Raw genomic sequence first — 17,451 nt, forward strand, 5'->3', positions numbered from 1 at the left:
GTGGAGTAGTTGATAGTGAGGTAGATTTTCAAAGTCTACAGAGAGACTTGGGCCTTTTGGAAGGGTGGGCTGAAAGATGGCAGATGGAGTTTAATGCTGATAAGTGTGAGGTGCTGCATTTTGGTAGGACAAATCAAAATAGGACGTACAGGGTAAATGGTAGGGAATTGAGGAATGCAGTGGAACAGAGGGATCTGGGAATAACTGTGCATTGTTCCCTGAAGGTGGAATCTCATGTGGATAGGGTGGTGAAGAAGGCGTTTGGTATGCTTGCCTTTATAAATCAGAGCATCGAGAATAGAAGTTGGGATGTAATGTTGAAATTGTACAGGGCATTGGTGAGGCCGAATCTGGAGTATGGTGTGCAGTTCTGGTCGCCAAATTATAGGAAGGATGTCGACAAAATGGAGAGGGTACAGAGGAGATTTACTAGAATGTTGCCTGGGTTTCAGCACTTAGGCTACAGAGAGAGGTTGAACAGGTTGGGTCTTTATTCTTTGGAGCGTAGAAGGTTGAGGGGGGATTTGATAGAGGTTTTTAAAATTTTGAGAGGGACGGACAGAGTTGACGTGGGTAGGCTTTTCCCTTTGAGAGTGGGGAAGATTCCAACAAGGGGACATAGCTTCGGAATTGAGGGACAAAGGTTTAGGGGTAACATGAGGGGGAACTTCTTTACTCAGAGGGTTGTGGCTGTATGGAATGGGCTTCCGGTGGAAGTGGTGGAGGCTGGCTCGATTTTATTATTTAAGAGTAAATTGGATAGGTATATGGATAAGAGGGGATTAGAGGGTTATGGTCTAAGTGCAGGTAGATGAGACTAGGTCAGGGAGAATGGTCGGCGTGGACTGGTAGGGCCGGACAGGCCTGTTTCCATGCTGTAGTTGTTATATGTTATATGTTATATATGAAGTATAAAAATAAAGTGGATGAGCTTGAGGCTCAGTTAGACATTGGCAAGTATGATGTTGTGGGAATCACTGAGACATGGCTACAAGAGGACCAGGGCTGGGAACTGAATATTCAGGGGTACACAATGTATAGAAAAGACAGACAGGTGGGCAGAGGGGGTGGGGTCGCTCTGTTGGTGAGGAATGATATTCACTCCCTTGCAAGGGGTGACATAGAATCAGGAGATGTAGAATCAGTATGGATAGAAATGAGGAATTGTAAGGGTATAAAGACCCTAATGGGAGTTATCTACAGGCCCCCAAACAGTAGCCTCGACATAGGGTGTAAGTTGAATCAGGAGCTAAAATTGGAATGTCGCAAATGTAATGCTACGGTGGTTATGGGAGATTTCAACATATCATATCATATCATCATATATATACAGCCGGAAACAGACCTTTTCGGCCCACCAAGTCCGTACCGCCCAGCGATCCCTGTACATTAACACTATCCTACACCCACTAGGGACAATTTTTACATTTACCCAGCCAATTAACCTACATACCTATACGTCTTTGGAGTGTGGGAGGAAACCGAAGATCTCGGAGAAAACCCACGCAGGTCACGGGGAGAACGTACAAACTCCTTACAGTGCAGCACCCGTAGTCAGGATCGAACCTGAGTCTCCGGCGCTGCATTCGCTGTAAAGCAGCAACTCTACCGCTGCGCTACCGTGCCGCTAACATGCAGGTAGACTGGGAAAATCAGGTTGGTAATGGACCCCAGGAAAGAGAGTTTGTGGAGTGCCTCCGAGATGGATTCTTAGAACAGCTTGTACTGGAGCCTACTAGGGAGAAGGCAATTCTGGATTTAGTGTTGTGTAATGAACCTGATCTGATAAGGGAACTCGAGGTAAAAGAGCCATTAGGAGGCAGTGATCACAATATGATAAGTTTTACTCTACAAATTGAGAGGGAGAAGGGAAAATCGGAAGTGTCAGTATTACAGTATAGCAAAGGGGATTACAGAGGCATGAGGCAGGAGCTGGCCAGAATTGACTGGAAGGAGGCCCTAGCAGGGAAGACGGTGGAACAGCAATGGCAGGTATTCCTGGGAATAATGCAGAAGTTGCAGGATCAATTTATCCCACAGAGGAGGAATGATTCTAAGGGGAGTAAGAGGCACCCGTGGCTGACAAAGGAAGTCAAGGACAGCATAAAAATAAAAGAGCAGAAGTACAACAAAGCAAAGAAGAGTGGGAAGCCAGAGGATTGGGACTCTTTTAAAGAGCAACAGAAGATGACTAAGAAGGCAATACGGGGAGAAAAGATGAGGTACGAGGGTAAACTAGCCAATAACATAAAGGATGATAGTAAAAGCTTTTTTAGGTATGTAAAGAGGAAAAAAATAGTCAAGGCAAATGTGGGTCCCTTGAAGACAGAAGTAGGGGAATTTATTATGGGGATCAAGGAAATGGCAGACGAGTTGAACTGTCTTGATCTGTCTTCTCTAAGGAAGATACAAGCAATCTCCCAGATGTTCTAGTGGCAAGAGATCCTAGGCTGACGGAGGAACTGAAGGAAATCCACATTAGGCAGGAAATGGTGTTGGGTAGACTGATGGGACTGAAGCTGATAAATCCCCAGGGCCTGATGGTCTGCATGCCAGGGTACTTAAGGAGGTGGCGCTAGAAATTGTGGATGCATTGGTGATCATTTTCCAATGTTCTATAGATTCAGGATCAGTTCCTGTGGATTGGAGGGTAGCTAATGTTGTCCCACTTTTTAAGAAAGGAGGGAGAGAGAAAACGGGAAATTATAGACCAGTTAGTCTTACATCAATGGTGGGGAAGATGCTGGAGTCAATTATAAAAGTCGAAATTGCGGAGCATTTGGATAGTAGTAACAGGATCGTTCCGAGTCAGCATGGATTTACGAAGGGGAAGTCATGCTTGACTAATCTTCTGGAATTCTTTGAGGATATAACTAGGAAAATTGACAGGGGAGAGCCGGTGGATGTGGTGTACCTCGACTTTCAGAAAGCCTTCGACAAGGTTCCAATTAGAGCACATGGTATTGGAAGTAGGGTACTGACATGGATAGAAAATTGGTTGACAGACAGAAAGCAAAGAGTGGGGATAAATGGGTCCCTTTCAGAATGGCAGGCAGTAACTAGTGGGGTACCGCAAGGTTCGGTGCTGGGACCGCAGGTATTTACAATATACATTAATGACTTGGATGAAGGGATTAAAAGTACCATTAGCAAATTTGCAGATGATACAAAGCTGGGTGGTAGTGTGAACTGTGAGGAAGATGCTATGAGGTTGCAGGGTGACTTGGACAGGTTGTGTGAGTGGGCGGATGCATGGCAGATGCAGTTTAATGTGGATAAGTGTGAGGTTATCCACTTTGGTGGTAAGAATAGGAAGGCAGAGTATTATCTGAATGGTGTCAAGTTAGGAAAAGGGGACATACAACGAGATCTGGGTGTCCTAGTGCATCAGTCACTGAAAGGAAGCATGCAGGTACAGCAGGCAGTGAAGAAAGCCAATGGCCTTCATAACGAGAAGAGTTGCGTATAGGAGCAAAGAGGTCCTTCTGCAGTTGTACAGGGCCCTAGTAAGACTGCACCTGGAGTACTGTGTGCAGTTTTGGTCCCCGAATTTGAGGAAGGATATTCTTGCTATTGAGGGCGTGCAGCGTAGGTTTACAAGGTTAATTCCCGGAATGGCGGGACTGTCATATGTTGAAAGACTGGAGCGACTAGGGTTGTATACACTGGAATTTACAAGGATGAGAGGGGATCTTATCGAAACATATAAGATTATTAAGGGGTTGGACACGTTCGAGGCAGGAAACATGTTCCCAATGTTGGGGGAGTCCAGAACAAGGGGCCACAGTTTAAGAATAAGGGGTAGGCCATTTAGAACGGAGATGAGGAAAAACTTTTTCAGTCAGAGTGTTGTGAATCTGTGGAATTCACTGCCTCAGAAGGCAGTGGAGGCCAATTCTCTGAATGCATTCAAGAGAGAGCTAGATAGAGCTCTTAAGGATAGCGGAGTCAGGGGGTATGGGGAGAAGGCAGGAACTGATTGAGAATGATCAGTCATGATCACATTGAATGGCGGTGCTGGCTCGAAGGGCCGAATGGCCTCCTCCAGCACCTATTGTCTATTGTCTATAATTAAAATTTTGAAATACAAACAAATAAATACCAAATGAATCAGGTTCTTGAATACTCAAAATTATTGCGATACATTGGATGCTACTGTAATTTGTTCTGGCATTCTGCTGCTTCATATTAATCTCAAAATCTGCTCATTGTTGCGTTCGTGATGTGGAGTATTTATTTTTGGTTGTTTTAAGGGATGTTTTAATAGTTATTGATGCGATAAATCAGCAGAAATTGCTGCTGCTATTAGGATCGTTGCTAAGATGTTGATTTTATATAATTAGCAAAACAAAAATCTGAAGAGTTAATCTGTACTGCATGCTTGGAGGTGAAATACAAGACTTGAAAGTGCAGTGAAAGCAGATTCAACAATTGGTTTCAAAATTGATTTTATCCACTCACTTTTTTCGTTTGCCATCTTTCTGTTAAGATGCGTGGAATAATTAATGCATCATCTTTGCTATTGTCATCTTTGAGAATTGAAGTGGCTGAAGGATTGTAATCTTTGTTGAAAACGCTTTACGGAAATCTATCTCTTGTTCCTGGAGACAATCTAAAAAATGAGAGGAAAAGATCTTGATAACAATTTTCCAAAGGTTGTGAAAGAATATTAAGTGAAACTGGATAGAGCTCTTAAGGATAGCGGAGTGAGGGGGTATGGGGAGAAGGCAGGAACGGGGTACTGATTGAGAGTGATCAGCCATGATCGCATTGAATGGCGGTGCTGGCTCGAAGGGCTGAATGGCCTACTCCTGCACCTATTGTCTATTGTCTATTGAACCAATGGTAAGGGCTGAGCTTCAGGTTAAAAAAGTATTCTGGAAATCTATCATTATCTGTCAATTGTTTTAGGCTTTAGAGATGCAGTGTGGAAACAGGCCCTTATGCCCACTGAGTCTACAATCGTCAGGGATCACCCAGTACACTAGCACTATCCTACACACTCGGGACAATTTACAGTTTTACCAAAGCAAATAAACTACAAACCGGTATGTCTTTGGAAAACGGAGCACCCGGAGAAAACTCAATCGGTCACAGGGAGAGTGTACAAATTCCGTACATGCAGCACCCGCAGTCAGGATCGAACACAGGTCTCTAGTGCTGTAAGGCAGCCACTCTACCGTTGCACCATTGTGCTGCCTGATTTTAAAAAGGAAATGGTAAGAATTTTTACAAGTATATGGAATTTAGTGTGTATCTGTTCAATAATAGTAGTCGATTTTAATTCAGATATAGATTATTTTGTTGACATGTACACCAGGGTGCAATGTTGTTAGTATGATACTCACAGTTTACAGTGTACATGATAATGACAGATACAACAATAAATGCAATGACAAATGCAAAACAGCAGAATGGTGCAAAGATTGTGGTGCAATCTGAAGTAGTGCAATAAAAATACTGATCGGAATGATGGAATAACCAAATAAGTGGAGTTAAGAGTAAGAATACATGGCAACACCTTTGGGAAGGGGGTGTGAAAGAGGTGATCAATTTAGGAATCTGATTGCAGTAAGGAAAAAGCTGTTCTTAGGTTAGGCGTCTGGACTTTCAAACTCCTGCTTCTTCTCTCAGAAGGCAGAAGAGAAAAAAAGAAATAGCCAGGGTGGCAGGTGGCATGCCACCATTTTCCATCATAATTTCCACAGGGTTCAAATCTGCAGTTCCTAATGTACAAATGAGTCTGGCCATAGAAAATGTCCATTAGAATTATTTTGTTTTACAAATGGGGATAAGACAGCAGTAAAGAAGACAAAATTATCCAAAGCATATTCTCGGAATGAATTCCTGATTTTCCAATCTACCTCATTGCTGCCTTGCAATTTTTTAATCGGCACTTTCTTTGTAGCTGTAACATGATATTCTGCAATCTGTTTTTGTCTTTTACACTACCGGATGTACTTATGTACGGCATGATTTACTTGGGTAGCACATCAAACCATCAAGTTTTTCCAGTGTCTCTGTGGAAACATCACCTATCTGAACCTGAAGAAGAGTCCTGACCCAAAACACCACCTATCCATGTTCTCCAAAGATGCTGCCTGACCTGCTGAATTCTTCCAACACCAAAACATGTCCAATGGACATGTCCTGTCCAAAACATGTTTTCAAAAGCGTTGACTGGTCAATCCCTAATTTTTTGTTTCTTTCCAGTAGGACTTTTCTGGAACTCAAAATTTTAATAACCAAAACAGTCTTGAGTTTTAATCAATGATTTTTGATTATTTTTCATGATTTCTGTATTACAATGCAGTGGGGAGATTTAGTGAGTTTTAAATAGGCACTAATTACTCCAGGTTTTGTTCTTCATTTGCAGTATTGTGGGAAATTTGTAATGACCAGGTATGTTGTGGCATTCAATAATGTTACAGGGTATTTTTGTTGGTGTCATCATAAATATCACAGACAAATTTGTGGGCTTAAATAACGAGTTCATCAATTGAATAGAGTTAAGACGCATATTTTTGTATGTTGGAAATGTTTAAAACATCTTTTGCAATGTATGAGTATCTTCCTTAATGCATGGGATACTTTATTGGGAAGAGGGAACTTTGAAGGGGGCCATAATTAACATTGTGCGTGGTGTGTGAGATGCATTGCAGACAGTGCCACAGTGCTGGGAACTAATGCAAGCTTCTACCTAACCGCTGCTGTGCCAATTAGCTCGTGCTCTCACAGCACTCGTGCCTCCATGTGGAGAGGCTGCCAATGAGAGCTGGTCATGGCAGAGTTGGAGCAAATATTTACTGCTGTTCAGCAGTGAAACGTGGGACTCAGGGCTACACCCTGGCCACAGGATCAGTGCAGCCATTGCTGAGAACTGGCAGGCCGGATCCACTCGTTGACATGCTGCTCATATTTGACGGTCTCTCTCCTGTTGGATGTTGTGGAAGTTGTTGTCTCCCTCTATTTATTTGGCTATAGGGTTCTCTCTTGCCCAGCCAGAGATTTTGCTATGGTAACAAGCTCAAAACTGGTTGCTGGCCTTTGAGCTTGGCAACCAAATAAGGAGAAGAGGCAACGGCAGCTTGCATCACATCCAGCAGAAGGCAATGAGAGGGGTGGTAGGATCCAGGTGGTCTGTCAATATGTGGTGCAGGTGCTGCCAGTCTCCAGCAATGCCTGTGTTCACTGTGCCAGCCACGATGCAGCCCTGAGCCCATTGTCTCTACATTGAGCAGCCAGACTGTTCATCTTGGCACATCCAACACCACAGGCAGCCTCTCTGCAAAAAAACAACCATTGGTGATTCGGCGTGGTGAGAGTGGCAGCAGTGGGCAGGGTTTCAAGCTCGGTTCCTGACTCGGCAGTGTAGAGCTTGCATGGATGATGTTAAAGAAGAGTTGGGGGTGGCACAATGGCGCAGCGGCAGAGTTGTTGCCTTACAGCGCCAGAGAGGTGGGTTCGATCCTGACTATGGGTCCTGTCTGTACAGGATTTGTCCCTGTGACCATCCGGGTTTCCCCGAGGTGCTCCCGTTTCCTGGTTAATTGGCTTTGGTAAAAATTTGTAAACCGTCCACAGTGTGTGGGTTAGTGTTAGTGTGCAGGGGTGATCACTGATCGGCGTGGTCTCGGTGGGCTGAAGGGCCTGTTTCTATGCTGTATCTCTAAAGTTTAAAGTTAAAAGTTGGGTGCATACCTGTGAATGCTTGGACTGGAGGAACAAGAGCGTTACAACAAATCTGTACTTTGCAGGGGACTAGCAAGAGGGGTGTTTATGTACAATGAATAGTGTCAAACTTGAATAAATTTGGTCAATGATACTACGGGAATAATAGATTTGAAAATAAATGGTTATGTTAAAGCATGAGTTTTTCATTTGTTGGCTATTCTGTTCCCTGCTTAAAAATGGTTCCAGTGCTCAGCGCCTAGATGGGGTAGGTAGGAACAAACTACAGGTGGCACAGGAATAGAGCATTTTGCCTACAATGTCTGTCAAACATCATGCCAAAATAAACTACTTTCATTTGGCTGTACGTGATCTACAGTGCCCTCCATAATGTTTGGGACGAAGACCCTTTATTTAATTATTTGCCTCTGTACTCCATAATTTGAGATTTGTAATAGAAAAAAATCACATGTGGTTAAAGTGCACATTGTCAGATTTTAATAAAGGCCATTTTTACACATTTTGGTTTCACCATGTAGAAAATACAGCACTGTTTATGCATGATCCCCCTATTTCAGAGCACCATAATGTTTGGGATACAGCAATGTCATGTAAATGAAAGTAGTCATGTTTAGTGTTTTGTTGCATATCCTTTACATGCAATGATTGCTTGAAGTCTGCGATTCATGGACATCACCAGTTGCTGGGTGTCTTCTCTGATGATGCTCTGCCAGCCCTGTATTGCAGCCATCTTCAGCTTCTGCTTGTACTGGGGGCTCGTCCCCTTCAGTTTTCTCTTCAGCGTATAAAATGCACGCTCAATTGGGTTCAGATTGGGTGATTGACTTGGCCACTCAAGAAATGGCCATTTTTGAGCTTTGAAAAACTCCTTTGTTGCTTTAGCAGTATGTTTGGGATCATTGTCTTGCTGTAGAATGAACCGCCGGCCAATGAGTTTTGAGGCATTTGTTTGAGCTTGAGCAGATAGGATGTGTCTATACACATCGGAATTCATTAGTATAAGAAAATAACTGCAGATGCTGGTACAAATCGAAGGTATTTATTCACAAAATGCTGGAGTAACTCAGCAGGTCAGGCAGCATCTCGGGAGAGAAGGAATGGGTGACGTTTCGGGACCCGAAACGTCACCCATTCCTTCTCTCCCGAGATGCTGCCTGATGTAAGGGGTTTCTGCGCCGAGCTTTCGCCCGACCTAAGGTCCCCGTGCCTTGCTCTGATCCCTTGACCAGGCCGTGCACACTGGTTCCCCGTGAGTGGTTCGACCCACTCACCCCTTACGGTTCTAGACACTGGACTTAGATGCAGGAGCTCTTATAGTGCAGAAAAAATTCAACCAGACCAGATTTGAAAACCAGGGTTTAAATGAAAAGGCTTTTATTCAGCACTTGGGACTATTGTCCATGAATACTTATACAGTTCTATAATACCTGTCTATGAAACACATACCGAATCACACGAATACTTATAACCCGAATGCCTTTTTCGCTGATCTTTTGAAACACACAGTTCCACAAAACATATACACGAATACCCTTTTACTTATGAATTCTTAGACACACTGTTCTACAAGACATACACACGACTGTAAGATGGGGAACGTACGACGCATCGCAACCTTGACCAACACATATTTTAATACACACCCAACGTTTATTCACAGCCACCCTCCCCTCTACACTAAACTATGTCCAGGATATGTAGGATTTGGAGTACATGCTCACCATGGGGCTATTACTGGGGTTACTGGCTGTTCGTTCTGCAGTATTTCTTCTCGAGTTGCGTGCCTGTTCCTCTCTCTTGCATCCGTTCTTCTTGCCTGTCGTTTCTTCCTCCTGTATTCGTTTGACTTCCTTCTGACTCTCTTCTTGACTTCAGTTGACTTCAGTTCCGACTCCCCTCCGACTTAACTCTTTCACCCAAAAGTAGTGGCCAGTTATACTATTTCTGACCCGTCCTATCTCCCGCCAGATCTTGGAATCTCTTTGTTCAAAAAGATATGTATGAGGTTTTCTTCTGATCTGCGCTTATGTTCGGGGATACCGGGGATGGCCAGACGGTGATAATTGGGATTTCGTTGTGAGGTGATGGGTGTTAACTGGTTTCCCATCACCTACCACGTAGTTTTCTATGGGCTATTGTGCCCCCTCAACGAGATGAACTGTTTAGGTCGGCTTTGGGGCATTGTGAGTATGCTGATGTCAGCGCCCCAGTGTCTGGACTCCGACCTGGTTTCGTAGGTTTCTGCATGGCCAATACCCATCCTTTGTTCTGGCCATGGCTTTGCAGAAAACCTAGAGACTGGGATGTAAGGTTTTTACCTTTTGTGGCTGGTCACGAGGTCCTGCGGCCATTTTAGGATTGTGACATCCTTTGTTAATCTGACCGCAGCCTTTCTCCGCTATCAGCCCCAGTCTCTTGTTTAAAATGTCCAAACTGCGGCTCTTTGGTTTGGTGTTGCTTTCCAAATGAGGGAAAACTTCTCAAATCTTACACTGACCTGCTGAGTTACTCCAGCATTTTGTGAATAAATACCTCAGAATTCATTATGCTACTACCATCAGCAGTTGTATCATCAATGAAGGTAAGTGAGCCAGTACCTTCAGCAGCCATACATGCCCAGGCCATAACACCCCCACCACTGTGTTTTACAGATGAGGTGGTATGCTTTGGATCTTGGGCAGTTCCTTCTCTCCTCCATACTTTGCTCTCACCATCACTCTGATATAAGTTAATCTTCATCTCATCTGTCCACAAGACCTTCAGACCTTTTTTTCCAGAACTGTGGTTGCTCTTTTCAGTACTTCTTGGCAAACTGTAACCTGGCCATCCTATTTTTGCAGCTAACCAGTCATTTGCATCTTGCAGTGTAGCCTCTGTATTTCTGTTCATGAAGTCTTCTGCGGAAAGTGGTAATTGACAAATCCACACCCGACTCCTGAAGAATGTTTCTGATCTGTCGGACAGGTGTTTGAGGATTTTTCTTTATTTTCGAGAGAATTCTTCTGTCATCAGCTGTGGAGGTCTTCCTCGGCCTGCCAGTCCCTTTGCGATTAGTAAGCTCACCAGTGCTCTCTTTCTTCTTAATGATGTTCCAAACAGTTGATTTTGGTAAGCCTCAAGTTTGGCTGATGTCTCCGACAGATTTATTCTTGTTTCTCAACCTCATAATGGCTTCTTTGACTTTCATTGGCACAACTTTGGTCCTCGTGTTGATAAACAGCAATAAAAGTTTCCAGTGATGGAAAGACTGGAGGAAAGACTAGGTGCTGAGAGCTCTCTTATACCTGTATTAAGGAGGTATTTATTATGCACCTGAGCAATTACAAACACCTGTGAAGCCATGTGTCCCAAACATTATGGTGCCCTGAAATGGGGGGACTATTTATAAACACAGCTGTAATTTTTACATGGTGAAACCAAAATGTATAAAAATGGCCTTTATTAAAATCTGACAATGTACACTTTAACCACATGTGAATTTTTCCTATTACAAATCGCAAATTTTGGAGTACAAAGGCAAATAAATAAATAATGGGTCTTTGTCCCAAACATTATGTAGGGCACGGTATATGCTTCTATTCCCTGCCTATCCAAAAACCTCTTAAATGCCACTATTGTGTCTGCCTCCACCACCATCCCTGGTAGCGCGTTTCATGCACCCACCACCCACTATATAAATAAAACGTCCCATTCATCGCCTTTAAAGTTTGTCCCTCTCATCTTAAAGCTAGGCCCTCTAGTCTTTGATAAGTCCACCAATGGAAAATGGGTCTACGCCTCTTATATTTTTATAAAACTATAAAGGGCCTGTCCCACTTTAGGCGATTTTAAGGCGACTGCCGGCAACTAGGCTGTCGCCGACAATTCGCCGGGTGTCGCGGGCATGATCGTGAGGAGTCTTCAAAGAATCGTAGTGGATCTCAGCGCGTGGCTGAGAAATCATCCGGAGTGAAATTTCTCGGCGACTGCCGGCTTGTCGTTGCTTATTGCGGGCGCTTTCGCCTGCTGTCCCCTAGGTTCTCTTAGATGCATTTAGAAGCACATTATATTAAAATAAGTAAAGTCATTTCAAAATACCATAAAATGCTTGTGTTTAACCAATTTATTTACCTTCAGGACATTTGACAGGTAGATTGGAGGCGACAGTTTGACGGTCAGGTAAGCGTGGGAATTTCGTGATGTTTATGGCTATCAGCCATTACATTTAAAGTGGGCTCCCAACCCAGATATGCAACCCAGAAACCAGATATGCATCTCCCGTACATTTTCAAAGAATGCCCACACAGTTTTCACAAAAATCCACTTAACCACTTTTAAAATTATTATTTTTAATACAGGTATTAGTACACTGGAAGTAAATCCAGTTTATTCCTTGTTACAGTGATGCTTGGTTTTTAAGTAACCCATACAAGATGTTATAGTTCAAAACTCTCAAGTACTTACCGTCTTGTCAGTGATTTCAGCGAAAATTAGGACGCCGGAAAAGCATTGACAGTGTGGGAATTTTGCGATGTTTCCGAAGACGCTGTAATCTCGACCTGACTCTGCATTGTCGTGGTCATTGTCGTCGGGTAAAAGAAAAGTTTGGCGATCTGCTACGACTTTGACAGTCGCCGGCAGTCGCCTTAAAATCGCCTAAAGTGGGACAGGCCCTTTAGTCTCCCCTCAACCTCTGGCACTCCAGAGAAAACAATCTAAGTCTGTCCAACCTCGTCTTGTAGCCAACACCCTGTAATCCAGGCATTATTCTGGTAAACCTCTTCTGCACCTTCTCCGATGCCTCCAATCCTTCCTGTTTTGGGGTGACTAGAACTGCAAGCAATACTCCAAATGCAGGCCTAACCAAAGTCCAATAAAGCGTTCATCATGACTTCCTGATTCTTATGCTCAATGACCCGACCGATGAAGATAAGCATATTGTAAGCCTTCTTTTACTTACTTGCGCTGCCTCTTTCAGTGAGTTGTGGACTTGGACCAAGATCCTTCTCTACATCAATGCTGCTGAGGGTCTTGCATTGTCCTTGTAGACAACAAATAAGGCCCTACACTCATCATTCATTTTTGTCACCTCCTCAAAAAACTCGATCAGATTAGTAAATTCATTTTTATTTGGTTCACCGTGTGATATCAGGTTGGTGCAAGAGTAGGGAATTACCTACTTCATGTAGAAAATGAGGAAGAAAGGGTCTGATGATGAGTTCCGACCTAAAATGTCGCCTATCCAATTTCTCTCAAGATGCTGTCTGACCTGCTGAATTACTCCAGCATGTTGTGTCTATCTTTGGTATAAACCAGCATTTGCATTTCCTTTTATTACATGAGGAAGAAAAGTTGCGAGTGAGGATTTGTGGGTCAGCTCTGCAGCTTTCCTCATCCACATGGTCAGTGCCCTTCAACACAAATAGGTCAATGATTTTCCCTATGGACACAAACTGCTGGAGTAACTCAGTGAGACAGGCAGCATCTCTGGATAGGAGGAATGGGTGACGTTTTGGGTTGAGACCCTTCATCAGACCTGAACTTCCCTATTACCCTGCAGATTTTGTTTAAATTGCACAACATTACATTTTTGTACATTTTTACGAATTATTAATCTTTTCCATTCGTTCAAAATCTGAGCTCAAATGGCATTGTTTATTGCTGATCCCCCATTGTCCTTGAAAGGCAGGTGCTGAGGTGATGATTGAATTGATGCAATCAGTTATTATTGTTTCTCTGGAAGTTTAATGCATCAGATTGAATCACAAGGTCATTATGAAGAACAACAAAATTACCCACTTGGCTGGTTAGTACTCAGTCTGGGTACACAGGACACATTTCCTTCCCTAGGAAAAATGTTATTACAAGAATGCAGTAATCGTTGGTATCTTTTTTATTCCAGATTTATTTAATGAACCCAATTTAAGTTCCCCAGCTGTTGTAGTGAGATTTGAACGTGTCTCCAGATCATTAATTCAGCCCCCTGGATCACAATACCAGAAGCATAACCGCTAATTAACCGTGCCCTTGAGTAAATTGCTTTATATCATTGAAATAATGGACTGTAGGCTGATTGTTTATGGCCTTGAAGAGGAATTAGTCATAATGTATTTAGATTGAATTTAATGGTACAATTGTTTTTGAAGAAGATATCTTAATCCCAAGTTAGTCGCAACAAGCTGGAGTAACTCAGTGGTCAGATAGCATCTCTGGAGGAAAGGAATAGGTGATGTTTAGGGTCGGGACATTTCTTCAGCAGGGGAAAGGGAAACGAGAGATATAGAAGGCGATGTAGAAGTGTTTGGTGCGGGTGGGCAATTTAAAGGCATTACAAGGGAATATAGCCTCACAAAGGTTCTACAGTGCAGTCATGTTCAGCACAAGCATTGTGGGCCAAAGGGCCCTTTCCTGTGCTGTACTGTTCAATGTTCTAGTACACTATTTCATGTTCAAGGAATGTATGCAGTTGCTCCCTCGGTTACAACAGCTCTCTGTTCCTAAGAGCTATTCGTAATCTGTTTGTAGCTGTTTGTAACAGTGTGTAGTTAAACCAAGGTAATTAATTCAACTATTCAGATATTGCCATGAACTGTGTTTCCCACATGGCAGATGATGCATGCAGCCCCACAATGTGCAGGCCAAGACTGTGCCGATACTGAGGAAGAACGTGGTTTATTTCAGTCACAGAGTTACACAGCACGGGTAAAGGTCATCAGGCCTAACATCCATGTCGACCAAGTTATCTAACTGACTTAGTCTCATTTGCCTGCGTCTGGCCCATTTCCTTCCAAAGCATTCTCCCAAATGCTGGTTCCGGTTATGTTCAGGCTGTACAAAAGACAGGCTTTTATAATCTGGGGAGGACTTGCATTGGGAATTTGGGTGTGAATCTGTTCACTTTACAGAATGGTCTATTTTTAACTTTTGTAAGATCATCAGAGAATGATATGTTTATCAATTCCATTTCTGTACATAGGGTGAAGCCCTGCCAGATCTCAAATTTGTAAAAGTGGACCTATAATGAAATTAACTTTTTAAATGTTTTATTCTGTTTTGTTATTTTCTTCTAAGTATATAACATCTAACCATGCCATGTAAACACCATGGTATACAGTGTATGCACGATGCCATTAGTTTAAGCAAGGATTGACCAGCGATTACTTCATCTTTTCCAATTGGAAATCTTGAATTCAATGTTAGCTGTCATCTACGTCTAGCTCAGAACTGATAAATTAGGCAATTAATTACAATGATAGGCAGCTGGAAGATTCATAATTCACATGGGATGATCTGGAAGAATTCAGAACTGGGAGGGGAGGGGGGAATGTGTTCTCTTTAGGATACATGACAACGTAATGGCATCTTGTGAACTCAACTGGAATTCCCTTCTGTTTATGCGCATAAATCAGGATAATATCAAACAGAAGCAGTATATTCATTATTCAAATTATGAATAATGATTCGTCATTTCAAGACCGAGTTAGATTTAGGGCTAAGGGAATCAAGGGATATGGGGAAAAAGCCGGAACGGGGTACTGATTTTGGATGATCAGCCATGATCATATTGAATGATGGTGCTGGCTCGAAGGGCCAAATGGCCTGCTCTTGCACCTATTTTCTATGTTTCTATGTCATTATTCATGACAAATTGCGTGCATTTCTTTCGATACTATTTTGTGCATCTGCACTGTTTATTTCAATGGAAAGTTGTGAAAATTATGTACGACCATATAGTTAAAATAGACACAAAGTGTTGGAGTAACTCAGTGGGTCAGGTAGTATATCTGGAGTACATGGATATATGACCTTTTGTCATCAATCTGAAGAAGGGTCCCGACCCAAAATATCTCCAGAGATGCTGCCTGACCCATTCAGTTACTCCAGCACTTTGTATCTTTTCTTATCATATGGTTAAATCCTTTAAACAGTTCACTTATTGTTTTTACATTAATTGATGGCTTTGATTGCCTAATTGATTGTTTGGGCCAAGTCTAACAGTCTGAAAGTTTTCCCTTGGTTCCTTTGCAGCTTCTTTGTTGAAAGGGTTGAAACATGCGAACATAGTACTGCTCCATGACATCATTCATACCAAGGAAACCTTGACTCTTGTGTTTGAATATGTGGTAAGTACTTTCCTCCTTTTAAGAGCAGCTGGTTGCTGATGGAACTGTTTGGATTATAATTAACATGCAATTAAATTTATGAATGATTTTACCTTCAATGCAATCAATCTTTGTCACAGTCAAAGTATGTTTTCCTTGTGTCTACACACATCATAAGTGCAGACTACATCGTCTGGGGCTGACCTCATGGATTTAAAACATTGACTGGTGGTAGATGAGAGGATCAGTAACCTGAAGCTGCTTTATTTCTGAATCATTTTAACCAGTTTGATTTTTAGTTGTGTTCTAAATCAGAAATGGTGTTTTCATTTGGAAAAAAAATCAACTAATACAATTCAAATTTTCTTTTTTGGATTGGTTTGCCAATGTGTCAATTTAATTCAGACTGATTACCAGCAAAAAAATCAACTATGGTGGCTAATGCTGCATTTTGCTTTATTTTTTTAAAGAGGTCATCTCATTAAAATGCTCATTTTTAAAAAAAAGTTAAATTAACAATTCTACTGTTTTCTTTTGAATCGCTAGTTGGAATTCAGTCATTTTAAGTTAGGAAATAACTTGCTAAGATATTCTGCTATCATTCTGCTATGATGTTTGGGGTTTGGTACTGGTTGTTTCTGGAGATGTATTCCTGGAGATATTGTCCTGTGACTATAAACAAAATATATATTTCCTATATCCTTGTCCTGCTATACAGGTAGGAGGTTGTGTTTGAATTTGGACCTGAAGGAATACTCCTGAAGAGCATTGCAGGTGTTGAACAAAAATGTGCAGTAATAAGCTGGTTTTCTTAGTTTGATAGTTTTTAACCACTGCTTTGAGCTTCAGTTGGGGCCTCGCCAGTCAGCATCCTCTAGGAGTATGTTCCTAAGGCCAGTGGGTGATGTACAATGCTTTCCAACTCATGTTTCATGTCAGACTTTTGGATTGATGCAGCCACTGTACTATTATGTTTTCAGAACAAAATGTGATGTTTCCTTCAGGCAATGCTCTGTCATGTAGTAAATAGCCACGAATTATTAACATGAAAAGTGACTGACCCATTCATTTGCTGTTTTATTTTACTTGAAAACCTGATTTATTTCTGTTATATTTTTCTTTGCTTTAATGCTGCTTCGTTCTAGTCACTGTATGTATACTGTTGAGCTTTGTAGTGATATCTGTTAGAGGATTTTAATATTCTGATTAAAATTAGATATTCAAGAATTACCCAGTCATTTTCTGATGATAATAGCAACGTTTGCAGGTATAAAATACTAACGCACTTAAGAGGAGTGAAATCAAACAAAATTTGACATTGAGCCAGATATTAGGTCAATTTTAAGAGGTTTTTAAACAGTATCTTAAGAAGACAAACAAGTTTGTGGTCACATTTTCTTCCGCCTTGAGCGAAGGACACTTTGGCCAGCAAATCACTTAGACGAGCAAATCACGGAGATGCTACAAGATGAGGAAAGAGATTTTAAAAAATGAGCGATTGTCAGAACGGGAACTAATGAAACTAAATGTGCGTGGGATAACGATGAATATGGCGGTGCATCGTGGAATATTGGCATTGTGTTTCTGAAGAACCTCAGTTAACAAGTGGTGGAATGAAGGAGGCTCCCAGGAAAAGCTGAATCTGCTTGTTGTGTTATGACTTTAAGGTTTAAGAAAT

At 42.1% G+C, this 17,451-nt stretch overlaps 1 protein-coding gene across 5 annotated transcripts in view; it reads left to right on the top strand.

Moving 5' to 3' along the window:
- Window positions 1-17,451, top strand: part of cdk14 (cyclin dependent kinase 14) — a 520,407-nt gene that overhangs the window by 171,183 nt on the left and 331,773 nt on the right. For all 5 annotated transcript variants that reach the window (XM_078417377.1, XM_078417369.1, XM_078417397.1 and 2 more), the window contains one exon: window positions 15,700-15,794. In XM_078417377.1, coding sequence (XP_078273503.1) covers window positions 15,700-15,794 — 95 coding nt within the window. The remainder of the gene's footprint in view (window positions 1-15,699; window positions 15,795-17,451) is intronic.

Source organism: Rhinoraja longicauda, chromosome 2, assembly GCF_053455715.1.
Source record: "Rhinoraja longicauda isolate Sanriku21f chromosome 2, sRhiLon1.1, whole genome shotgun sequence".
Classification (NCBI taxonomy): domain Eukaryota; kingdom Metazoa; phylum Chordata; class Chondrichthyes; order Rajiformes; family Arhynchobatidae; genus Rhinoraja; species Rhinoraja longicauda.